At 41.3% G+C, this 27,373-nt stretch overlaps 1 protein-coding gene across 2 annotated transcripts; it reads right to left on the minus strand.

Annotated features, from left to right (window-relative positions):
• Positions 1–11,114: 11,114 nt before the first annotated feature.
• On the minus strand, positions 11,115–22,873 carry LOC115130733 (transcription factor 21-like). 2 transcript variants are annotated; one of them, XR_010464040.1, is made up of 2 exons: positions 22,722–22,873; positions 11,115–11,183 (listed from the first exon to the last, which is right to left on the minus strand). XR_010464040.1 is itself a non-coding variant. In XM_029662151.2 (2 exons), the coding sequence occupies exons 1-2, from the start codon at positions 13,912–13,914 to the stop codon at positions 11,146–11,148; spliced, it is 612 nt and encodes a 203-aa protein (XP_029518011.1). The 2 variants fall into 2 exon arrangements, 1 of the variants encoding a protein (XP_029518011.1); XM_029662151.2 differs by lacking the exon at positions 22,722–22,873 and adding an exon at positions 13,341–13,914 and having other exon boundaries at positions 11,146–11,183.
• Between the last annotated feature and the right edge of the window lie 4,500 nt (positions 22,874–27,373).

A 27,373-nucleotide genomic window follows, 5' to 3' on the forward strand; every position in this document is an offset into this window, starting at 1 on the left:
TACTTTTTGCAGAGACCAATTTTTTAAGTTGCGCAATTATTTTGAACACATGTAAGTGGGCCTGGTGTGAGGACATTCTGGCAGCCTCGCAAAGGTCCCTGCCTGTACGGCCATCTCTGTGCCGGGTCTGGTGTATCTCTTTGACTAGGATGGTAATAATGCATGTCACACTGCTTTTACCCACGTCCAGTGCTCCCAAAACCGACTCTGGGAAAACTCCGAAAAGGTCAAGTTTGGTCACTAGTAATTGAAGCTGATGATATCTTGGGTTTGAAGAAATACTGTATGTAATATTTAACATTCTAGAAATATGCATTAACCATCAATAGACATGGCAGCACTTAAAATAGACACACACACACACACACACACACACACACACACACACACACACACACACACACACACACACACACACACACACACACAGATGTCCTCTGATTATGCCCCCTGACCTTTTGCTCCATGTCAGCAGGGTTGCAGGAGGCCAGTTTACCTAGGATAGATTAGGAGGGGGGGGGGGGGGGGCTGATTTTAAACAGTGACTGGGGGCTATACAATGTGGTTCTGGGCCAAGAATAAGCAATTTCATCGAATTCAAGTTAACTCTATTTTACATTTTTTTTACATTTTTCCTGGACCCCAGGAAGAGTAGCTGTTGCTTGTGGAGTAGCTAATGGGACAACAGCTACTCAACCTATATGGCCGTTATGTCTTTATCATGACACAAGTCAATGTTTATAGTGCATCATAATTGACTTATACTGTATTTCATGTTGTAAAACACCTGTTAGATTGATGCCTTATCCTGGTGAGAGTGAGGGGTGATTCTCTCCTTTGAGCGTCTGCGTGTGTGCGCGTGCGTGTGCGTGTGTGTGTGTGTGTGTGTGTGTGTGTGTGTGTGTGTGTGTGTGTGTGTGTGTGTGTATGAGATGACCCGCATCAGATCAAAGATGATCTCAGGGCCGTATTTCACCCGGGCAGAATGACGCATTTATATCTCCCTGACACCTCCAAACCAGCTCCACATGGGCCCGGCCTCCCCTTAATAAGCCCAGATCTTTTCTACAGAGGCCTGTCACATCAATCGACACACATCCTCCGCATGCAGCACGCTGACTTCAGATCAGGGTAATAAATAGAAAACGAGTGGCCGGGGGAGACGTGGAAAAAAAGAATAATAAAAAGATGACCCGGCATGTGCGGCATCAGTCAAGGCTTTTATGAAGCGTCTGCCTAAAAAGCCAAATCGATGGGTTTGGCCCCCGCCAAGGGCTTCAGATCTGACAAAGGTTAGGGAAGTGTTATGAAAGGTTATGAACGAGATGATTTGTTGGGGCATTCTGTGATGAGTGGAATTTTACTGTCCATGTGCATGCCAAGATTGGTTACCTCGGGGTTTGGGCCGCAACCCTTACAAGGCTTACCCCAAATGATCTTGGCAAGTGGATCTAAAGCAGTCAGATGAGAGCACAGTGTGTTTGTGTGTATGTATGTGTGTGTGTGTGTGTGTGTGTCCATCCGTGTGTGTGTGTGTCCATCCGTGTGTGTGTGTGTACATCCGTGTGTGTGTGTGTACACGCGTGTGTGTATGTGTCATGGTGTGTGAGGGAGAGCATGTGTTTCATACCAAGATGAACAAAAGATGTTCAGCAGAGAAAGAGCTCCAGCTGGTTTTCATCGGTAGCACTGCTTGTGTCAATTACTAACAGTGCAATCACTTTTAATGTTGCTACTGGTTTTTCTGCTTCCATGAACAGATTACCGTTCACATCACATACTGATCGATACCTGTTGCTCTGCAATTGCAATTGATATTGCTTGTATTTCCAAACCTGCATTTCCTAGTACCGTCATTACTCTGAAACACACAAATGTCCTGCTTTAGCTTGTAGGCCTTTCCTGCAGTCAAATGACCTAGTGGCCTCATGGTTGGAATGTTATTCATCTTTTGCCTAATTTCCTAATTAATTAATATTATTTAAAGGGAAATGCCGAAAATCTGGTGTTTCTATGTCAAACAGTTTTGTTATATTACAGTCTTCTGTGATGTATATAAAGAGCACTATTGGGATGCAAACTCAAAATGTAATACATTTCAACTCTATATCTGACATGGTACAGGTGTCTTCTTTTTTTTAAGCCCCATAACCATGTGTGCGAGGTGTATACTTTTGTTTCAAAGTAGATTAGTTTAAAATGACCAATAAAACACTGTGTGGCCCTGATTTAGCCCACTGCAGTAAAAGGTTAAACATCACGTTCGATGTGGCACACTGAATTGCTACATGAGGACAAACTTTGCTCTGTTAGCCACCCTTGGACACACTGAGTGGCACATGAAGGGATCCAGGAGAGTAAACAATTCCCCCACACACACTATAGTCTGTAAACATCACCTGTTCAGGGACCACTACTACCAGGGAAAGACTGGGGCCAGAAATCGGGCCATGCAATTCTAACACACTGGCCCATTTTTTCCTCTAGGATCACACATCAGCCCATTACTTTCCTCAATTTAGACAGGCCCACTTGACGAAAGATGGACCAGCCCATCTGTCATTTGCTAGTAGAACTACCCAATAGCTGGTCCATCTCTGACTACCACCAACACCACCACTACTGCCGACCATTACCCAATCAAGGAGGAAGTGGCTTTTCAACAAAATGTAGAGATTTCCCCATATTGCAGCACTCTTTTCCAGTAAGGAGGACTTCTTCAGCATTACCAATGAAAATGTCCTCATAGGTATTGGTTATACAAGTTCGGGCAACACCGGAGAACATAGACTCTTAGAGTTACAACTGTAATCTCTGATTACTGTGAGATAAAACGTTGAGAAAGAAAGACCCCACTCATAGACAAAATGTCCAGATAATGTCCACATTTTTGAACAGGTGTAGATGATTAAAAGATGCATTGTGAACTGATTTTGATCAGGTTTTAAAAGTGTAAAACAGACAAGATGAGGACTCATGACCCATGTTGGCGCCAGGTTTAAACAGAGTTTATGTTTGGGGCTGGTTTCCCAGATGTTGATTAAGCCTAGTCCTGGACTACCAGGCTGAGGTTTTCTGGGAAGCCGGCCCAAGATTTTCTTTACTTATGACATCATATGCCTGGCATGCAGGTAATTTTGTTAAATACATTTTTATTAGGCAAGTCAGTTAAGAACAAATTCTTATTAACCCTAGTGGGTTAATTGCCTTGTTCAGGGGCAGAACGACAGATTTTTACCTTGTCAGCTTGGGGATTTGATCTACCAACCTTTCAGTTACTGGCCCAACGCACTAACCACTAGGCTACCTGCCGCCCCTTATCACACACTATAGTTTGATAATCAGACCCTATATTTATGGTAAGCCCCTTTGGTGAATGAAGCAAGAGGCAATATCAGTGAGTGGGGCCAGTTAGTGGGGCCATAAAACCGTAGGCACTAAATCACAAAGATTCATTCTTCACTGTAGTATACCTCTCAGTGGCTCTCGATTCATACAGTATATATACAAAATTAGTGGATTTGGCTATTTCAGCCTCACCCATTGCTTACAGATGTATAAAACCGAGTACACCGCCATGCAATCTCCATAGACAAACATTGGCTGTAGAACGGCCTTACTGAAGAGCTCAGTGACTTCCAATGTGGCACCGTCATAGTATGCCACCTTTCCTTTTTCACCAAATTTCTGCCCTGCTAGAGCTGCCCCTGTCAACTGATAAATGCTGTTATTGTGAAGTGGAAATGTCTAGGAGCAGTGTGTAACAATGTGTGTAACAGCTTGAAGCATTTAGGATTGTTTAATATGATGCAGGTTTCTAATAGATGTTCAATCTCCAGTGTGGACAGGCCTCCAGTACATTCAGGGGTATAGAGAGCAAAATAGGTGGGAATTTTCCACTTCTATGTGCAAGGAGCTACACTCAGGTCAGGATATGCTGACTGTGCCCAATGCTGAAGTCTAGCATATTGGGCCCAAAAAAGGGACTTGTCAAAAAGTCAATAGATCAACAACAAAAAATCTGGCTAGTTACTTCTAATATGTCTATCTGTTTAATCAGTAGTTTTCTAGAAATGTGTAACTTAGAGACTGCAGCTAAATGAGAATATAATGGAGAAACTTTTGGGATACTTCCATCAAAATGCTTCACTTGGCTATGGTAACAATGTTTGAGGCATACATGTTGTAAAAAACTAAAACGTTGTTCCTATTGTCTGTGCATATTGCTTTGGGAATTGGAAAAATCGAACTGGTATTTCTCTCCACTGAAATTGGTGCCCTAGTGCAAAGTCATGAACTTTCTCCCCTTGCTTCCCCCCACAGTGAGACTCAACTCACACTCAACTCAAACACGTTTCGTTGACTTGACAGTGAAAGAAAACGGTCTTGCCAGAGCAATTATGTTGGCGAAAACGCAATTATATTCATTATGCATGCACAACCTCCAGGATCTGAACCCAACTTCAAACACCGTCTGGAATAGAGGGTTTCTTGCTGATGGGACAGAGAGTCAAATACTAATTAAGTAAGAAAGTGAGAGAGGGAATGGAGAGGGAATGGTCAGTAGGGTTCTGACAGAGGGAAGTTCACTCCTCTGCCTCCTGCACTAACACAGCTAGCATAATTAGCATTGTATTTGTGACCCTGATGCCGAGGTTAGCATGGTAAGCATAGCTGCTGGGCCCAGGTTGACTGTGCCCTGTTTAGGTACACAGTGCCTAGGTGGTCTGGAAGGCTAAAACTGGGCTGGACTGGGCCAAAGGGGAGATGACCAAACTAAAGACTATAGGCAAACATGGGACCTGTTTGCTTTGCTGATTGGCTTAGACGTAGGGGTGAAGATGGGGTCATCGTCAGCGGAAGTCAACACTGAGGTAACACTTACAGTAAACTGTCAGTCCCAGTTCCTTACATATCACCTAGCCTACACCCCAGGCCCATATCCTTAGGCCTTGTATAAGGAGTTGAGTGGACTTATGCATTGTCTACAGCACAATAAACCTCACTCTTGTGGAGCTCAAGCCAGACACCAATATGATCACTTCATAATAAAATCACACACTGAGTAAAAGTATGGTGGTATGGACATGCTAACATGCAATTTCTCTATCCAGGCTAGACTAGCATTACAAGCAACTACTGCTACAATCGCTTGCAGCCCTCTAAGTGCTTAACAACTAGAAAAGCCTTAAAGCGTCTCTGTTTATCTAGACTCTCTGCTTAGAGTGTTTGCGCTGGGCACCAGGAGAGCTGTGATTCCAATCCAAAGAGGAAATTATTGAAGGTCCCAATGCTCGTCTGAGAATACTTCAAATGGGGCCCCCCGCCGTTTGGCCCCATCAGCAAAGGGCCCGAGACGTATTGTAAAGACGACAGCAGGCTTTCCCCACACACCACTCTGAGTTATTAGCTCCCAGGCTAAAGCAGCACAGCGGCCCTGTGAAGAGGAATGGTAATGAGAGAAACAGATGAGGTATTTAACTAGCGTTTCACAGCTATTAAAGAGGCGTAGACCGACTGGCCACCGGTCGGTCTGGTGTGGAGTCAGCATTTCTCTTCGGCTTCTGCTTCATCAAATGGCTCTTCCTGTTCTCGCCTTTCCAAATTACTTCAGGTATTTGTGATGCTGTTATTTCGTAATTAAAAGGTTTGAATCAAATGTATTAACTTAATTGTAACTTAGGAGATCCTCATGAAATGTTTTGTTATTTTGTAATATTGTGAGTTCTGAAATGGTCTTTATAAAAAAAAATGTAAAAGCTTTTATGTATTTAATTTCCTAGGCACACACACTTGGTTTCCTATTAAAGCCACAGTCTGTAAGACTGTCTATCACTGCTGGCCCAGGAGTAAATTTTGGGCCTGCGGTCCAGATAAAAGATGCGTATTGAACATAGCCTTTGTAGAAAGCAACTCATTTCACGGGGATATAAATTGTCTGAGGACTGTGCTTGAGTAGGAGGATGGAGAGAATAGACGTTGAACATCAGAGTGATCGAAGATTCATTTGGATGGGAAGTAAAGCCCAGATGCAGTGTGATGTTACATTTACGTCATTTAGCAGACGCTCGTATCCAGAGCGACTTCCAGGAGCAATTAGGGTTAAGTGCCCTGATCAAGGGCATATTGACAGATATTTCACCTAGTCGGTTCAGGGATTCAAACCAGCCACCTTTCAGTTACTGGCCCATCACTTTTAACCGCTCGGCTACCTGCCCCCATTACCATAGAGACTTCTTATTTTACTTAGACCTCAGTGTGCGATATCGCACGGAATCCCTTCCATGAGCGGGTTTCATGTAAGTATAGCCATGCCGGCCATATTTTTCATCTTACACCAATAAACAGTTCCAAAAGCAGCCCTTTCCTGGCAGCTGATGTTTTGCCCTTCTGAGAGAAGTAGAACAAGTTAGAGCCATATGATGGAACCCAGTTACAGAACAATGTTGCTGTGAGTGAATTGGGGCATCACAGTCTACTAAAAGCCACAATGGTTATTTCAATTAATAATACCTATTCTTTCTTGAAGAATGGGCTGTAAATGCTTTATGAGCTTAGTACAACTCTTACCCTATCATAACCCCTATCTCATAATAATATTCAAATAGTGTTTCTATCATGTACTTTTTTGTGTGCTGTTGTTCCATTATTATTTCAGGTTCAAACCTAAAACATATCAGAAGCCCTGGCCTAACCAATAGGCCTTTTCTTAAAATAAACATAGGCCATTTCTATCATCCTGCATATACACATACAGTGGGGAGAACAAGTATTTGATACACTGCTGATTTAGCAGGTTTCCCTACTTACAAAGCATGTAGAGGTCTGTAATTTGTATCATAGGTACATGTCAACTGTGAGAGACGGAATCTAAAACAAAAATCCAGAAAATCACATTGTATGATTTTTAAGTAATTAATTTGCATTTTATTGCATGACATAAGTATTTGATCACCTACCAACCAGTAAGAATTCCGGCTCTCACAGACCTGTAAGTTTTTCTTTAAGAAGCCCACCTGTTCGAACTCGTTACCTGTATAAAAGACACCTGTCCACACACTCAATCGAACAGACTCCAACCTCTCCACAATGGCCAAGACCAGAGAGCTGTGTAAGGACATCGGAGATCAAATTGTAGACCTGCACAAGGCTGGCATGGGCTACAAAACAATAGGCAAGCAGCTTGGTGAGAAGGCAACAACTGTTGGCGCAATTATTAGAAAATGGAAGAAGTTCAAGATGACGGTCAATCACCCTCGGTCTGGGGCTCCATGCAAGATCTCACCTCGTGGGACATCAATGATCATGAGGAAGGTGAGGGATCAGCCCAGAACTACACGGCAGGACCTGGTCAATGACCTGAAGAGAGCTGGGACCACAGTCTCAAAAATCCTGCAGCGCACGCAAAGTCCCCCTGCTCAAGCCATTGCATGTCCAGGCCCGTCTGAAGTTTGCCAATGACCATCTGGATGATCCAGAGGAGGAATGGGAGAAGGTCATGTGGTCTGATGAGACAAAAATATAGTTTTTTGGTCTAAACTGCACTCGCCATCTTTGGAGGAAGAAGAAGGATGAGTACAACCCCAAGAACACCATCCCAACCATGAAGCTTGGAGGTGGAAACATCATTCTTTGGGGATGCTTTTCTGCAAAGCGGACAGGACGACTGCACCGTATTGAGGGGAGGATGGATGGGGCCATGTATCGCGAGATCTTGGCCAACAACCTCCTTCCCTCAGTAAGAGCATTGAAGATGGGTCGTGGCTGGGTCTTCCAGCATGACAACGACCCCAAACACACAGCCAGGGCAACTAAAGAGTGGCTCCGTAAGAAACATCTAAAGGTCCTGGAGTGGCCTAGCCAGTCTCCAGACCTGAACCCAATAGAAAATCTTTGGAGGGAGCTGAAAGTCCGTATTGCCCAGCGACAGCCCCGAAACCTGAAGGATCTGGAGAAGGTTTGTATGGAGGAGTGGGCCAAAATCCCTGCTGCAGTGTTTGCAAACCTGGTCAAGAACTACAGGAAACGTATGATCTCTGTAATTGCAAACAAATGTTTCTGTAGCAAATATTAAGTTCTGCTTTTCTGATGTATCAAATACTTATGTCATGCAATAAAATGCCAATTAATTACTTAAAAATCATACAATGTGATTTTCTGGATTTTTGTTTTAGATTCCGTCTCTCACAGTTGAAGTGTACCTATGATAAAAATTACAGACCTCTACATGCTTTGTAAGTAGGAAAACCTGCAAAATCAGCAGTGTATCAAATACTTGTTCTCCCCACTGTATAAACAGTCTGAGCATGTCCTATTATGCCAGGGAAACTGCTTCGAGATTGTAAAAGTGGGTTTACCCCAATCCAGATCGAACCCACCATACTGTAGCCGACTGATGAATTGACAACCTCATTTTCATTCTCCCGGAGATTTGTAGCATTTTTACAGGCATTTCGCTCTACTTCCTCTGGATCCCCGTGTCGCTCAACAGAATGCGATGGGCTAATTATATAGGCCCGGGGTTTCACGAGGTCGCCCGATAAACACACCTGCCAGCTCACAGCAAACTAGCAACCCAGTGCTCAAGACTTTATGGAGTTTGTCCGTTTTGGTAGGACTAAACCGGATGTTAAATCAACAAACAAGCATTGGACGCAAAAAATAAACTAGACAAATCTTGACGCAATCCACAGACTGGTGCCCCATACACATCGTGATGTATTTCATTAGATTAGAATTTTAATGTCCATCAAGTTATCATTTCTCTTTGTCCAATAATCACAATTAGCCGATTTCCCCTTACATTTAATGACCGAGATCATGAGTAAGTAGACCTATTTTCTAGCCTAGTCATCAAAGTAAAAGGCTGGAGTAGGCCTTCTGCACTATTATGTAATGTGTATCTCAAAAAACTATATGCTATGCAATACTGTGTATAAAAGTAGGCCAACCATGTATGTAAATTGTATATGTAACAAAATACCTGTACAAACAAAAATGAAAAATAAAGTTATGTTACCCAAAGATGGGCAAATAAAACATCTATTTTTTTGAAGACCGCAGGAAACGGCTTGATTGTGTGTGTGATTTACATTTTCTGAATTTCTACATATTTTTCCTACCGTAATCGATAAAAGCGTGACTGTCCTGTAATTGAAAGATTGTTCCATGTTCGGTTGCTCCCCAGTCCCCACCACTCAATGCCTATCCAATATTTCCAATAGAGGGAGGTAGTGGTCAACGAGCATTACAGTCAAAGGTGTCAGAAAGTAATTCATTATAGGCTACCTCCAAGATCAGTAGATAATCAAGAACATTACTTGTTTAATCAAGTACATTGCATGAATTGTGACATTAGATGAATGGCTGTTGATGTTGTGATGAATGGTCCTCAATATAAGTTGAGTAAACAACCATAGAAACTAACAAAGTTATTTATTTCACAGTCCATAGTGTAAAGCACTTACTTACATCCACAGTCAAGTAAAACAGGTGTACAGTAGGCTACAGAGCAAAGGGGGAGTAAAGACAACACCTGCCCTGTCTATGTAACATGGGGTGGGGGGTAGAGGGGGGGGCATGGAGGGGAGGAGTGTATGGTGGTGGTTAAAGAAAGGGTGTAACCCTGAAGGAGGTGGTGGGAATGGATCCACAGGTGACACACAAACACCTGTGGGAGGGGTGACACCCCCATACTCCCATTTAGGGTCCTCTGAGAAACCTCACCACCATCCCCCCTTACATGTCCCCCACCCAAATGGACTTCCCATATTGCTGTGTGTTCCTGCGTAAATGTTTCCAGTGAGGGTCATTAGCAGCACTAAAAGTACACGTGCAGGAGAACAGAGGGAGTGTGTGCACTGGGTATACGCCTTCTGTCTCCGTTTACTACGTCTCTGACTAAACCATACGTAGTATGAGTAGACAGGCACTACATTGACATCCGTGGATTACATGATGACATTGGGAGTCATTTACAGTGACAGTGTCAGTGAGACCTTGCTAAGCTGGTCCCAGTGAATAGAGCCAGCTAAGTGGGAACAGAATGTGGAGTCACCGGAGTACATATTTTAACCATAAGGGAAATGGCTAAACCAAATGCTGCTGTGTGTGTGCAGGGGGAAAGCTAAAGGTCTCTACAGCGGGCCTGGACACCACAGCTGCAGATTCAATGTCACCAACAGGGCTTCGGGAATCATTACAAATACACACAGGTTGGTTGGATTCATTCCATCTTCGTTTCAAACTCCTAACTAACATAGTGGAATACAGTCAGCATGGGGGGAATAATCTGGAAAACATACTGCCTAATTGAATTGTGTTAGGAATTCCCTGATTTGCCATCAAACACAAATCCATTCCCCAGTCCAACCCAGCTTTACAGTTTCACCTCAATTACTCACAAACACTGGAAAAACAATATACAGGTATCTTCATAATAAGTAGTATGAATATCAAAAATGGTCCATTTGATAACAATACATCATTGATTAAATATAAACAACTAGCAACCATAAATGAGAAAAGTTGAATAAATCATTAATAAAAAAGGAATGTTAAATACATCAAAATAATACAAAAGAACCAAAATTATCAATACAAAATAAATAAACAAATTGACGAATAAATACATTAATTAAAATAAATACAATTATTAATTCATTGGGATGAATTAACTTACTGAAATGTGGGTGTCACACAGTCTAATTTACATGATCAAGTCCCTTGTAACAGTGTCTAATGAACAACAGCAAAAGGTTTCAAATGAACACTTCAGTATCATACTCCATACGATTCTGTTTTTGTTTTTTTACCAAGGTTAATTCAGTCCCATGCCAGCCTGCTTCGCTCCCCTGTGACAAGCACCATCCCTATAGGCTTGAGTCTGCCCCCGGTCCCCCATTCACTGTAAAACAACGGGCAACTCTAGAGAAACACTGACACTCAATTACCAATCCACAACACATTCAAATATTAAAAGCTGTGAGGGGCGCGGATGGCTGCAGAGAGAGGTGCACGACCTGGTGAGAAGTCTGCAGATGTCACTCAGCCCCTGATGTGATGCTGCCATTGACACGAACAGAGAAGAGGGCGTTAATCCCCCCCCCCCCCCCCCCCTACGTACTTGGGTCGCTCCATCCTGAGTTAATCCCACTTTATCCAGGAGAGCCGGGCTGTCAGATCTAGAGTGAGACGGGACAAAAGCAGGGCAAACATGGGGCTTTAGATACATCTTTAGATACATTTTAATGATTGTTTAATAAGTCGCAGGTCCGGGCTGAGCAAAGGGGTACAGTCACTCCTCAATGCCCCCTCCATATGGCTGGAGTGGAGCCCCACAGAATTGGTTAACTAAAGTACACAGCCAACCATTGAGTGCAGCGAGAATACTTGTGCTCTGGCAAAGGGGAGCCTTTGAGCACCCACACCAAAGAGAGAGACAGCTGGGAATAAAACACACAACAAACATAAACAAAGCAAGCTGTTTAAGTGACACAAACTCAATTAAGATCCAATGAGCTTTGGAGTTTGCTGTCAGCTATTAGCATATGCTGCCCTTCTCCATGTGCTAATTTAATTATAAACACTTTAATTATAAATACCTCATCCTTCTTTGGGTCTGTCCTGTCTGCTGTTTGCAATTTTCGTGAATGGGGTTTGGTAATGTCCCACACCCACACATTAAGTCATAAAACATATGGGCCATGCACATACAGTATTGGTTTACAAACTAGAATTCCAATGGAAAAATATATAGATTTGCCTTAATGCCATCAAAGTTTTTATGGTCACGTGCACTAGTACAGTGAAATGCCTTTCTTGCTCTTTCCCAACAACGCAACAATACTATAAAAAATGTAGAATAAAAACACACGAGAAATAGAAATAGGACGAACACAAGAAAAGACACCCAAAAGTGAGTTGAATTTCCAATGGGTTATTACTCTGCTTTCAACCATCTAAAAAGCACAACCAAATTCCAATGGAGAAAACAAATGATGGATTTTTGGTTTAGTTGTCACCCAAATGTCTATCACTGCGCTTACAACCATTTAAAAAGCACAGCAAAGTTCAACTGGGAATACAATGTCCGATATGTTGTTTATTTCTACAGCAGACGAATGTGTTATCACGGTTTCATCTAATAGCAGAACCATATTACCTGGATTGCGCAGATTATTACAGCAATTGTGAAGATCTCCACAGATCTGCGACGAGCCAACAACCTATGCATTCTATCTTGAACATGCACGATTACATAAGACATTTATAGTTTCAGTAACCTCAAAATGTGCTGTCCAAGCAGAAGAAAGATATCCTTCAAATGTTGATATTTGGTTGCATTGACAACCAAAACACATTTAAATATCACTAAATATCATAACATTTTAAATCAACCAGTGCTTTGAAACCCGAGGCATATGTATTGTCTATTTTTTGTTGAATCCTGGATTCAATTTAATCAATAGCTGTTGATGACTTTGCAAATGCTATACCGGCCTAAATAGTATCATTGATAACATTTGACAAAAAGTATGATAACAATCCATTTGCTCTGTTAAACATACCCTTTGGAATGACTTCCATAGTAACAGTGAATATATTTCGTTTTTAAGTGGAGATCTCTCAAATAGCACATTGGTAATAATAGTCAGTGACAAATATCATAGCTGGGCTTGATAAAACCCTGGATGGAAGACCAAAGGGTAGCTGTAGATAGATCAATTCTCCAGTAGGAGGTGCTGCCCAGCCTATTTATTTTTGTCTGATCGTGGATATAATGTTGAAGATCTAACATTGTTTTAAAAGTACAAATTCAACATATTTTATGTGAGGTTCGGGCTATGTTGAAATTTGGTTACCAAAATGACATAATCCTGGGGTTGAAATTTCACCCTTTAAAACAATAGTTTATGTTGATGACTTTTTTCAAATCCAATGTATTTTCCACATTTTCCAAGTCACAATAAGTTGACAAATGACATTGAAACAAAGTTGATTCAACCGGTTTGTGCCCAGTGGGAGTCTACTGTAATAGACTATTTGGTTATAGCCATTACACATTCTCAGTTTTCCTATTGACTATTTCTACATGTAAGTGCATATAATTACGACCATGTGGGAGGCAAAAGTATCGAAGGGGCTAGATATAGCCTATTGCAGGAGCTTTTGCACCAGTTTTTATGTACCTTTTCAATCTTTGAATGGAACAGATTCAAAACCTTATCTTTCAAGCAAAGAATCGAATTGTTTATAAATGCAATCTCATTGCATAATATAACATGGTTCTGACAACATATACTTTTTCAGTAATTAGGCTATTTGTATATTCGGCTCACCACTTGTGTTCCATATTGCATTGGTTTGATTCTTGTAACCATTCTTCATGCATTCATCCAAATATGACTTGGGGTCGCAGCCGGATATCAATATTTCCCGCAGGAGGGCAATGTAGGCAATGGCGAGTCTCAGGGTATCAATCTTGGACAGGCGCTTTTCGTAAGGAAAGGTGGGCACGTGGCACCGCAGCTCTTCGAACGCTGAATTGATACTCAGCATCCTCTTCCTCTCCCGGATATTAGCGGCATGTCGCTGGATCTTGTACGGGTGATGGGGCACAAACCGCAGCGGCCTGCGCTTGCTCATCTCGTGGGGCTCGTCCGCCGAGGAGCTGTCCACTTCAGCACCAAGGCCGGGAGACTGGGAGTCCAGGTCTGTGAAGGTCAGCTGCGCGTCCGGGAACATGGACTGGCCGCCGAACGAGGACCATGGCGAAAGCTGGCCAGTGACCGTGGTGCAGTCAACGAGTAGACTGTCCAACTGGGCCTGGAACTGGAAGTTAAGGTCCATTTGGCCCCAGAAATCAAAGTCTGTAGTGCTATCTTGATCCAAGTCAAATAATACATCTTCCATTTTAAAGTATTATTGTTCAATTCAATAAACTGTTTTTACCCGGCAGGAGAAAACGTGTAGCCGCTACACGAAATCGGTGCCTAGTTTAAAAGTCCCTAGTTCAAAATAAAGTGCTTGTGAGGACCGTCTGATTGTACGCTACACGTCACTTGTAATCTCTGGACTGTGTGACACGCGCAGCGCACATCCCGAGCATTAAATAGTTCCTGGGCTTCCAAGTCTGGCCGCGGGGTGCTCGCAGCAGGGGGCGCGCGTATATTCTAAAGGCTTGAAAAGGACCTAATTAGGACACATATGCCCCCCCTAATAGATCACTCATTGCCTTTTAAAAAGCGGAGCTAGATACAAAGGAATCAGTTGATCTTCAAATAACCGACAGAAGAAAAACACGTGTCCAATTAGAAACTTTACTCAAGTTGTTCCCTATACAACGAGCAAAGAGTAGCCTCATATTTACAAAGAAAACGACGTAGACTATTTGCCATTCGTTCCTTGAGAGGCCTCATGCCCAGTTTTGCCCCGCGTCTAGCATTTGGTCAACCGGGTGGCATCTGAATAGAATAGCTTTATAATTAGATCTCAGTTCGTGCCACACAATACTGTCAGAAACACATGATAGCACTCTCAATTATCAAGTGACACAGCCCCCAATTTAAGACTTCGTTGATAGGCCTACAAAACGAGCAACGCAAGACAAGTAAATGATGTTGAGGGTGTTGGTACAACAATACAGATCGAATTTTAAATGCAAGGGGCTTCCATTGCAAAAGTCTATGTTGTGGCAAACCTGAGTATGGTCTGATGTAAGTCAGGCACGTATAATTTTCCTGCATCAACTTGTCTATTGCATTTTGTCTTAAAAAATGCTATTAGAAAACAACAAAAGCAAGCTGAAACAAAACTATTTTTTATTCATTATTATTATTTTGGTCTGTTTACCAAAAGCAAGTCAATTCGCAAAGTCTATTACTTTTATTAGGCCTGTGAAAGAAGATAGCCTCTAATTACGGCGAAAGTTAATGCTGCCTATGGGAAGTATACATGTTTCTTATGTATTTACTAAATATGTTTACATTTTCTAACATATGTGTTTGATTTAACCAGTCTTTACGATTTTCGTTGAAAGAGGAGTGTTTGTCATTGCAAACGCAGAAAGCAAGGCCTGCTTTCTCTTTAGTGGTTAGAGTACCAACCCACTGGGCACACCACGTCATTACAACGTGGACATTTGGGTAATATTTGATATTACTATATTAATATTTGATTGAGACATTGAAACCTTTATTCATCCACTCAAAAAGACAGACAGAAGTTTATTGAATTCCCAATGTGTTGTCACCATGCTTTCATCCATCAAAGGCACAACAATGTCAGATTGTTGGTTTAATTGTCATCTAAATGTGTTATCAGTGCTTTTCCAACCATTTAAAAGTACAACACAGTTCAAATCGGAATACAACGACATATATTTTGTACAAAAACGTTCCTCTAATAGCAGAACCAAATGACCTGGTTTGTAGTTGATATTACATTAAACATAGTGCAAATCGTCAGTGCTGTTCGAGATGCTGTGCAGATTATTGTAGCAATTGTAAAGATCCACAGACCTGTACCTTTGCATGCTATCTTGAATATGCAAGCTCCCTATGATTACATAAGAATACATTAGGGTCATTCCACCAAGTTTAGGTGCCTTTTGATAAATTTAACTAGGTCAAAAAACGTTGATTTCACCTCATTTTAACATTATGTCAAAAGAGCACATGTTCAACTTCATAAAAAAAAAGTTATCCTCTCAAGAAGTTAAACTAAAAAAAAAGACTATAATAAGTGCCTATCAAGTGCAAAATAAAGTAACAGGGTTGCTGATTTCTTCTTAAATTGAAGATTGCCATTAAAGCTTGTTGTGTGCACCAGGGAGTGGCAATTGAATGTAAGCTTCATTAAAAACAAAAAAGTTAAACATTTCTAGCCTGTCTATCTATGTTTAACAGGGTTGACCTGTTATGATCGACCCGCTCAGTTTTCCACCACGAAACACCAGAAAATGCCCAAAAAGGAGCAGAACCAGCTCACCAGCTTTTAGTCTATGATTTGACTAATATATGTTTGTTTCTTTTGAATGTTTTTATTTTAAGTAATAGTTTCGCCATATTAAAACTAGACGTAAACTTCACGTAACAGGCTTGATAAAACGTTTTTAAAAATACATTTTTAAAAATAACAAAACGTGCTGCTTTGAAATTTATATCGGGCTCCACTTAGAGGTCAAAGGTGAATCGATGGATGGAATTCTGGGTAGTTTAAAGTATTTATTTATGGTTCATAAATAAACGAGTAATCACATCAAATAAATAATAATCTTCAGAAATATCTTTGTCAAATCAACTAAAATATCTAGGGCTGATGGTGAAATTTGGAGACATTTTGGGATTAAGTGGGTGACACATGGTTGAAGGAAAGAAGAAAAAAAAAAAAAAAAAGTAAGTCGCTCTGGATAAGAGCGTCTGCTAAATGACTTAAATGTAAATGTTAAATGAAAGACATGTCAAAATGCAGAATTTTGGCACTTCAGCAAGCCTTTATTTATATAAAAAAAACTGCATTTATTGAATTATCCATTTGGTCTATATTAAAAGGGCACTTAATTCAATATAACAGGCTTAAAAAAAATATATATATATATTGGTGCACAATTCCTACCTAAAATACTGATTCAAAGGGACGCACATTTCAAAATGTCGCCATAGATGTGTTACTCATTTTAAGTGAAAATAAATACTGTTACATTAGTTTCGAACATAGCCTTAACCTTAAGCTATTTACTATATTATAAAAGTCATATTGAATTGTGTTTGGTTGATAATGCAACCAAATATCAACATTTAAAAGAGATGTATCTATTGCTTCAATAGCTTCATCTGAGCCACTGGGTTAATCACATTCTTTAACTTTTATTTTTGGTTTACTTGGAGACGTGAATCGAATATATAATTTGTTAACTTGTCAACAAGCTAATAGGCTATTTACTGTATAGCAAAAGTGATATTGAATTATGTTTGGTTGTCAACGCAACCAAATATCAACATTTAAAGGAGATTTTGTGCCACTGAGTTAGTCTGGCTTTGATTCTAGGTTGTCCCAATTTTTTTATAACTGATATGTTGGATTCACGTCTCCAAATCAAATCAAACTTTAAATGCACTTTAAAAAAAAGTTTGATTTGATTTAGTGCTATTCTTTAACATAGATTTCTGGTTGAGATGGAGATGTGAATCCAACAAATCAACTTCCGGGTTGGAGCGAGCGGTCGCATCCGCGCTTCGGTCTGCTTCGGTCTGCAGGTTGTATAACTTTTCATTACATTTCATTACATTTCATTATAGTACAACGGTTTGATTTGTCTAATCTTAGCAATTTCTTCCTAGCTAGCTACATAGCCGTCTTTGTATCAAAGATAATTGCGTAATTATCGTATTTCGTCGTCCTCCTATCTGCCCAGCAGCTAGCCAGCTAGCTAACGTTCACCGTCTACCGTAGCACTGTAGTAACTATCACACTCAACTGAACGACTTGATTAGTGTAGTGTTAGCTAGCTACATAGTTGTCTTTGCTGTCTTCGTATCCAAGATAATTGTGTAGTTTAGAGTGTGTAGTCTTAGAGTGATTATCTTAATTTACCGATGTTAGCTAGCCAGCTATTTGTCGTCCTTAACGTAGGAGTCACTCCTAGCTAGCCAACAGCTAGCCAACGTCTACTGAATAGAACTTTCGCATTCCGGTCGCATTCCGCTTCGCTCCACAGGTAGTATCACATTTTCATTTCATTTCATTACAGTCCCAACGGTGTGATTTGTTTGATCGTAGCTAGCTACATAGCTAGCTACATAGCCGTCTTTGTTTCAAAGATAATTGTGTAGTCTAGAGCGATTTTCTAGGTTAGCTAGCCAGCTATTGTCATTCTTTTAACGCAACGTAACGTAATGAACACTGCTAGCTAGCCAGCTAGCCCCCGAATAGCAGCATTGTAGAAACTTTACACTCAACGGAACGACTTGATTAGTGTAGTGTCAACAACGCAGCCACTGCCAGCTAGCCTACAAAGTCAACAACGCAGCCACTGCCAGCTAGCCTACCTCAGCAGTACTGTATCATTTTAATCATTTTAGTCAATTAGATTCTTGCTACGTAAGCTTAACTTTCTGAACATTCGAGACGTGTAAATCCTTCTGGATTTTTTAAACTCATTTTGTCTATCATAGTTGAAGTGTACCTACGATGAAAATGACAGGCCTCTCTCATCTTTTTAAGTCGGAGAACATGCACAATTGGTGGCTGACTAAATACTTTTTTGCCCCACTGTATTGTCTATTTTAGTTGCACACTAGGTTGAATTTAATCAATAGCTGTTGATGACTACGCAAATGCTATATAGGCCTCAATAATATAATCTTCATTCTATAGCTAGAGGACTCCTGTCTTTATCTGTTCTACTACTTTTTGCTAGCTTAGGCCTTCTATTTTAAGTTCTGCCCGATTTCCCGGTGGCCTACCTGGTATGTGTACTGCTGACTGCTCATAATTTGCAGATAGTCGTTGACACATCAACCAGGATCAAGGGGCAGGGCAATGAGTGACTTATATTGGTAATCAGTGGCTGTATTGGAGGGGGAGTGGTTTCACCTCTCCTAGGCAATCAGCAATTATTGTTATTTATTCAGTCTCCCCTGGTTTCTCAGCAGCAGCTGTAAGCGGCGGTTGTGTCAGTGGTGGGAACAAAGACGGTTTTGTCAAGATGTCCTGCTGAGTTATTCAAGGAAACAGAGGAGGTCTTCACACCACCCTCTCACTTGAGTATCTTACCTAGTTATTTACAGATTCTCATTGTGGACTTTTTTTTTTTTAGCTTTGTCAACTATGTGTGTTTTCTATACCTGTTTGCACCTCTACCTGTAGGCTTTACAGACGCTCCCCACCCCTTGGCTGCAACCCTTCTAATTTAGTGTACCCTGCGCGCACAACCCATGTGGAATTCTGGATCTCTGGCAACGTTTGGAACTGCCGATCTGCTTTGAAGAACGCTGAGTTCATCTCAGCCTATGCTGCCCTTCAGTCCTTTTTGTCCCTGATGGAGACATGGATCACCCCAGAGAACACTGCTACTACAGCGGCTCTTTCTTCCCCTGACTGTGTTTTCTCTCAGTCCGATAGTATATGATCGTTGCGGTGATAGCATAGGTCTACTAATTTCTCCTAAGTGGAGATTCTCTCACCTGTCCATCTCCTCATTTGAATTCCATGCTGTCACTTGTAAACTCAAGGTTAACATTATTGTTATCTAACGCCCACCAGGTGCCCTTGGAGAGTTCTTCAATGAGCTTGACACCTTGATAACCTCATTTCCTGACGATGGCTCACCGCTCTTCGTACTTGAACACTTCAACCTTACGTCTGTCTTCGTTTTTCTTTCAACTCTCTCTTTCCCCTCCTTGCCTCTTGACCTCACCCTTTCCCAATACCTTCCAGCTCACAAGGCAGGCAATATGCTTGACCTCATCTTTACTAGAGGCTGCTCACCTACTGATCTCACTGCAACCCCCCTCCAGGTCTCTGATCAGTACTTTGTTTCCTTTTCTGTCTCCCTTTCCTCCAACCCTAACCACTCAGCTCCTACCCAGATGGTCATGCACGGTTACAATCTTCGCTCTCTCTCCCACTACTCTCTCCTCTTCTATCCTATCATCTCTCCCTTCTGCTAAATCCTTCTCCTTTCTGTCTCCTGATTCTGCCTCTTCGACCCTAACACGCTTCCCTTTAGGCATCCTATGACTCGCACTGTCCCCTTTCGTCCCGGCCGGCTCGGCCCTCTCCTCCTTCTCCGTGGCTGAGTGACTCATTACGAGTTTACAGAACAGGGCTGCGGGCAGCTGAGCAAAAAATGGAGAACTAAACTTCCGTAGGACATATCAGCCTTCCACTCCCTCCTATCTACCTTCTCTTCCAACTGTATCCACTGCTTAAGCCACTTTATACCACTTTAAATGTCAAGCTTCTGCCTCTAACCATAGGAAACTCTTACACCTTCTCCCTCCTTAATCGTCCACCCTTCCCCCTCTGCGGACGACTTTGTCAATCACTTGACCGCATTCACTCAACCTATTGAGTCCACTGGTCTAACACACAGAACTACCCTATGCCTTGACCTCTTTCTCCTCTCTCTCACCAGTTGACATCCTGCAACTAGCGAGGCCTGGACACCTGACAACTTTCCTGCTCGACCCCATCCCCTCCTCCCTTCTTCAGACCATCTCTGGAGACCTTCTCCCATTCCTCACTTCACTCATCCCTGACCACTGGCTGCGTCCCCTCTGACTTGAAAATGGCTTGAGTTGCACCCCAAGAAACCAACACTCAACTCATCTGACATCAAAAACTATAGACCTGTATCCCTTCTTTCTTTTCTTTCCAAAACACTTGAGCATGCTTTCTTTGATAAACTTTCTTGTGATCTGTCAGAAAAATCTTCTTGACCCGCACCAATACGGGTCACGCAAATGAGACTGCTCTTCTCTGTCACGGAGGCTCTATGCACTGCCAAAGCTGACTCTCTCCTATATTCTCATCTTACTAGATCTATCTGCTGCCTTTGACACCGTGAACCATCAGATCCTCCTGTCCACTCCCTCAAGGCTGGGAGCCTCAACCTGTCGTTCTCTGCAAACATCAAATCAGTGACCCGCTCCTGCAGGTTCATGCTCTACAACATCCTTCGAGTACGACCCTACCTCACACAGGAAGTGGCACAGGTCCTAATCCAGGCACTTGTTCTGTTTCGACTACTGCAACTCACTGTCGGCTGGGCTCACCGCTTGTGCCATCAAACCCCTGAAACTTATCCAGAACACAGCAGCCTGCCTGTTTACACTTTACTTCCCCTGAAGCAAGTACAGCAGAGTCCCTGCCCATCTTCCGAAAACATCTGAAACCCAAACAGTATCTTAAATAATCCTCCTGCAAGTCGCTCTGGATAAGAGCGTCTGCTAAATGACTCAAATGTGACAATCTACTGTCTGACTTTAAAGATGGTTACACGAAATGTAAGCATTTCAGTGTAAGGTTGTATTTGGTGCACGTGACAAACTTTGATTTGATTTAATTTGCTCTGTTAATCCTACCCTTTGGAATGACTTCAATAGCAACAGTGAGATCTTATCCTTCACAATATTGCACACTGCTAGTAGTCAGTGGCAATATCAAAGTTAAGCTGGGCTTGGTTAAAACACTGGATAGTAGACCAAACAAATAGCTGTAGATATCAACCCCCCCCCCCCAGTGGGAGGTGCTATCCAGCCTACTGCTTTTTTCTGATAGTGGACATACCGTTGAATATCTGACAGTTTCAAAGCTACAAATTCAACATATTTTATAGTTTGTCTGTTAAATTGGTTACCATAACATTATCCTGAGGTTGAAATGTCACTCAAAACAGTTGATTACTTTTTTTCAAATCCAATGTGGAGTCTACTTGGGAAATACGTCACAATACGTTAGCAAATTACGTTGAAACAACATTGATTCAACCAGTTTGTGCAGTGGGAAGGCTCTATTCAGTTACGTGTCATGCTGTTATATGCCACACTCCATCAAGAAGGCATGTAATTGTTCAAAGTTAGGAGCGCTCAAGCGACTAAGGAAACGAAAGCTAAGCTGTCCTTACCAGCTGTTTACACTTTACAAGCGGTACTCGTCTAGCCCCAGCAGCCCAAAATCTGTCCACCAAAATAAATACCACGAAGTGAGGAATTTTTGTATGGAGGTCAATGAGTGTTGAGTTTGGTCAACAACAAAAATATTGCTAATTTGCAAAGTGAGGATAATTTGATTGAATAAAAGTTTCATGATGGTTAGGTTGTTACGATTGTACTGATTTAAGCAGGAATTTCGGCAAAATTGAAAAAAATGACTATTGAAGTTTTGCCTGTTGTCATAGAAGACTCATCATGATTACAATCAATTTTAGCATGGACATTGCCATTGTGGATTTCCACCATTTTAAAGGTGGGTATTCCTACAAATTGGGAGCCATCAGCCAATGAAGAAAATGGACTACTTTGAAATGGAGATCGCCTCAATTTTTCTATCTGTGCCATTATACCATCTGTGACAGCATCATTATGTCTTCTATCTATCTCTATGGCCTGTTGTTCACACACTTATCTGCCCTCTAAATGGCTAGAATGGTCTCACCTGATTTCGCCGCCTACCGCCTGCCTTCCATCTTTGAGGACATATACACTACCGTTCAAAAGTTTGGGGTCACTTGAAAATGTCCTTATTTTTGAAAGAAAAGCACATGTTTTGTCCATTAAAATAACATTCAAATTGATCAGAAATACAGTGTTGACATTGTTAATGTTGTAAATGACAATTGTAGCTGGAAATGGCATATTTCTTATGGAATATCTACAGTTGAAGTCGGAAGTTTACATACACTTAGGTTGGAGTCATTAAAACTCGTTTTTCAACCACTCCACGAATTTCTTGTTAACAAATTATAGTTTTGACAAGTCAGTTAGATCTACTTTGCATGACACAACACATTTTTCCAACAATTGTTTACAGACAGATTATTTCAGTTATAATTCACTGTATCACAATTCCAGTGGGTCAGAAGTTTACATATACTAAGTTGTCTGTGCTTTTAAACAACCTTGGAAAATTCCAGAAAATGAAGAAGCTTCTGATAGGCTAATTGACATAATTTGAGTCAATTGGAGGTGCACCTGTGGATGTATTTCAAGGCCTACCTTCAAACTCAGTGCCTCTTTGCTTGACATCATGGGAAAATCAAAAGAAATCAGCCAAGACCTCAGAAAAAAAGTTGTAGAGCAAATTGGGAGCAATTTCCAAACGCCTGAAGGTACCACGTTCTGTACAAACAATAGTACGCAAGCATGAACACCATAGTACCACGCAGCCGTGGTCAACTAGTCTAAAGAAGGCCAGTTTTATTGCTTCTTTAATCAGAACAACGGTTTTCAGCTGTGTTAACATAATTGCAAAAGGGTTTTCTAATGATAAATTTGCTTTTTAAAATGCAAAACTTGGATTAGCTAACACAACATGCCATTGGAACACAGGAGTGATGGTTGCTGATAATGGGCCTCTGTATGCCTATGTAGATATTCCATAAAAAATCTGCCGTTTCCACCTACAATAGTTATTTACAACATTAACATTGTCAGCACTGTATTTCTGATCAATTTAATGTTATTTTAATGGACAAAAAAATTGCTTTTCTTTCAAAAACAAGGACATTTCTAAGTGACCCCAAACTTTTGAACAGTAGTGTACATGTATTTCCATTGTTAGAGCGGTCACTTGACTATCTTTTTGATATAGTAGACAATCTTTGACCACTCTAGCCTCATGTGGTTGCTAACAAGCTAGCAAGCAAGCTAGGTATTGCTAGGCAGGTGCACAACTTTGGTTTTAGAAGTGGGGGGGGCATCATTTTTATTTATTTAATGAATTACATTTTTTAAATCCAGTCGGATAAACACTCAAAACAGACTACCCGACTGCTCGGAGGCGTCCGCATGGTCCTAAAGCACACCGTTGCATCATTTTCTATCACAATCAAATGATAAAACTGGGGGGGTCAAAAGTGTAATTTCAAAATGTCCCCCCGTTAAAGTTGCGCCCGTGGTGATAGGTATCAACACCATTGTCAACCAATCTAGTAGAGGTTGGAAGCTATGGTGAGCTTTGATTTGTTACTCCCGTTGCGATATTTAAATACAGGATTTTCTTCGATTTAAATCAAGTTCAACTTTCTCCGACTTTAGTCCTGCCCTGTTCAGCTCGCTGGGGTTCATTTCCCCTACTCACTCCGCTTCTCTCGCTTTCCTTCCATTAAAAATGTGTGGCTTCCGATGTTTCACCGTGCGGATGCTGCTTCCTAGTATAAACTCACAGTTAGGGCTAACATAAGACCGGTGAAGGCGTGGTGGGAGGTGATGGACAATTGTATCATCTTCTATGCTCCATAGGCCCAGCCAACGGACTAATAGAGATGGGTTCCATGCCATCTTAATAAATGAGCGAATTAGCCTACATCCAACATGGCCCATACATTTCACTATATTCTGAATTAATTTCTGGAATGTTCTATTTAAATATTAAACGTTGACCTGCAAGCCTGCCCATTTCCAGCACAGACAAGCAACAGTCTTATTTCTGATGCAGAAGTCACACAAAGCAGTGTCCTTTGCTTTGTTCACAGGGCTACCTTTTCTTCTATCAAAGGCTCATTGTCCCCTACTCTATTGCCTCGAATAGAGGGTTCCAAAATTGAACAAGGTGTTGAAATAATTTATGCTTAAGTCATCACAGATGTTATTGCACTTGACAACTATTCCAGGCTCAACCTGGTCTGAGTATTTCATATTATTCTGTATGTAAATCCGGGACCCTCCATTTATACTGAACAAAAATATGCGACAATATGAGAGAAATAAGCTTTTTGTGCATATGGAACATTTCTGGGATCTTTTAATTCAGCTCATGAAACATAGGACCAACACTTTACATCTTGAATTCATATTTTTGTTCAGTTTATGGGTTACGTTTTATATGGTATGTATGAATTTGTTGATATCCACCACCCATTTCGTATGATATGTTACGGATTTCAATTTGTCTTATATTTTACGAATTTGAAAAACTTATCATACGTAACAAATTCGCAAAATGTACAATATCTGTTACCATTTTGCAAATTTTATAATATGTTACAAATTCTAGCTAGGTGGCTAACATAAACGAGCTGGCTAACGTTAGCTAGGCTAAGGGTTAGGAGTTACGGTGAAGTTTAGGAGTTAGGTTGAAGGGTTAGCTAACATGCAAATTAGTTGAAAAGTAGCTGAAAAGTAGTAAGAAGTTGAAAAGATGCTAATTGGGCTAAATTGCAAAAGTTGTCCATCATGAGATTAGAACTCGCAACCTTTGAGTTGCTAGCTGGCTAACGCTAGCTAGGGGTTAGGGTTAAGTTTAGGAGTTGGGTTAAAGGGTTAGGGTTAAGTGACATACTAAGTAGTTGCAAAGTAGCTAAAAAAGTAGTAACTCACAACCTTTGGGTATTTTAGTTTAGGAGTTAGGTTAAGTAGTTGAAAGGTTGCTAATTAGCTAAAATGATGAAGCTGTCCATGATGAGACTCGAACTCGCAACCTTTGGGCATTATATGCCCACCCATCCACCCTACTTTCGTTTTTGCCTTATTAAGTAACTATCTGCCTTATTTAACCATACCAAAGGTAACATATCATACTAATGCCAGCGCCGGATTTACGTTTAATATGTTACGTCTAGTCTATGCGACCAGGCTGCCAGGTTGGGTCCAAGACCAAAGGTAATAAAAATATCAGCATGGATGCACGGATATTAGACAAATAACCTTCATATCGATGGAAAGATAGGCTACCGTTCTCCCCTGACGAAAACGTTTGACTAATTTCCTTTTCCCCCCGTTTGTCTGTTTGCTTCAACGTCTGGAAACGCTGAAAAGCAATATTTATTTTTCAAGGATCGAATTACTATAATTCGCCTACATGTAATTAATGAACCGACAACTCCAATGTTTCCAAAGCCTGACCACTTCGCATCCACGGCAGTGTTATGGTTCAAACCTACATGGAGTTTGAAACTGAAAGAACTTGATTAATGAATGCTTTTCTATCGAGCTAAGCATCTTGTTTTTACACGGTTAAAAGCCCATAAAACAGTTCGAGTCAGAAACGCTGGCGTAAATAACGACGGCGTGAGGAAATGTGCGGTAATTAATGTGTACAAAGATATGACTGAAGTTTTGGCATCAAGTCGACATTCTTTTCCTCTCGTTTTGCCTCTGATTTAAAGGCTATATTGTCCGGCATATGCCTTCATAGAACCTACAGTAGGTTATAGGCCTAACGTCCATAGGCATATAACCATCTTTTAATTCTCAAACTGTAGCATCAAAATATTGTTTCAGATCCTTACGAAACAATGTTGACCATTTTATTTATCATATTTGAATATAGTGGTAGTAGCGGGGGGGAAAAAAATCGGGATTATTTTCCAAAACAATAGTTCTATTGAATTCTGTCCTCATTAAGACATGTTTAAATGTTTTATTAGCCTACACGTACAGTACATGGTAGGCCTAGCCTTCCATTCCACCGCTAGACATGGAGGATTAAAAACCAAGCAGTCTATTCTCTTGGCACAAAAGTATAGGATTTCGATTGTAAGCATCTTTATTCAAATTAACCAAGTTGTTATGGTGAAAACTGAGAACTACTTATAATTTCCCGCTTTGCTCTTGACCTGAAGCACAGCCTAGAGCCCAAGGGCTTGTCAGAACCTTCTGCCAGACAGAGTGGCAGGTCACGTGCAGCTGACTAGCCAGGTTTGGATTGGAGTGAAAGAAGCGGCTGTCAAATGCAGGACTTGCTCGGTGTAGCCAACAATATGTATACAAATGAAGCTGGGGTCAGCTTTCAGTCGTTTTTCTTTTACCTTGCCCCTGTAAATGGCAAACAGATCCACTGTCACCTGTTGGTTGGCAAATGATGATGCCTCTAAGGTTTGTCAAGAACAGAGTTTCCCAAACTCGGGCCTCGAAGGGGTGCACGTTTTGGTTTTTGCCCTAGCACCACACAAGTGATTCAAATCATCAACTAATCATCAAGCTTTGATAATTTAAATCGGCTGTGTAGTGTTAAGGCAAAAAACAAAACGTGCACCCCTTGGGGTCCAGAGGATGGAGTTTGGGAAACGCTGGTCTAGACGACACTAAAGACCGGAGGCCAGACATATCAGGGACCTTAACTGAAGAGCGTCACCATTACATAAGCATCTCAGTTGTGTTTGCCATGTAGGCCGGCCACATCCGAATTCCCCAGACACTGCGCCTTTTATGCAGGCTGGAAAGTAGAAAAGGTATTTGGAACCGGTGCACAAACACATCTGGTCGCTGGTTTTGAAGTTGCCTCGACTTGGGAGTTATTTTGAAGAAAACAAGGAACTTAATGAAAATGGCCAATTAAAAACAGCCTATCAAAATCAATTCCCACCACACCTGCCCTTTCATGTTTCTTTGAGTTATACGGCACAGTTTAAGTAATGACAAGCTCATTGGGATGTGCGCAATTATGTGATTTCGTATCGTTTATTGAAATTGTCAATTTACCAACCAGAGTAAAGTTGGAGCATCCCAGACTACTGACAACACACACAGAGACACACGCAAGCACACAGACACACGCAAGCACACAGACACACGCGAGCATACACACACACGCACACACCCACTTCTCCATCCACCCACCCCAGAATGTGTAAATGTGACATATATTTACCATTAAAAAAAACAATAGTGGCATTACCTCTAATGGGCATAAACTAGTGTTGAATTCC

Source organism: Oncorhynchus nerka, linkage group LG1 (assembly GCF_034236695.1).
Source record: "Oncorhynchus nerka isolate Pitt River linkage group LG1, Oner_Uvic_2.0, whole genome shotgun sequence".
Taxonomy (NCBI): domain Eukaryota; kingdom Metazoa; phylum Chordata; class Actinopteri; order Salmoniformes; family Salmonidae; genus Oncorhynchus; species Oncorhynchus nerka.

Bases quoted from the DNA above. Each gene is read 5' to 3' on its own strand.
- LOC115130733 (XM_029662151.2), bottom strand. From the start codon at position 13,914: ATGGAAGATGTATTATTTGACTTGGATCAAGATAGCACTACAGACTTT. The intron at 11,184-13,340 runs GTGAGCCGAATA...GTCTCACTCTAG, and splicing joins TGCAATATGGAACACAAGTG to ATCTGACAGCCCGGCTCTCC.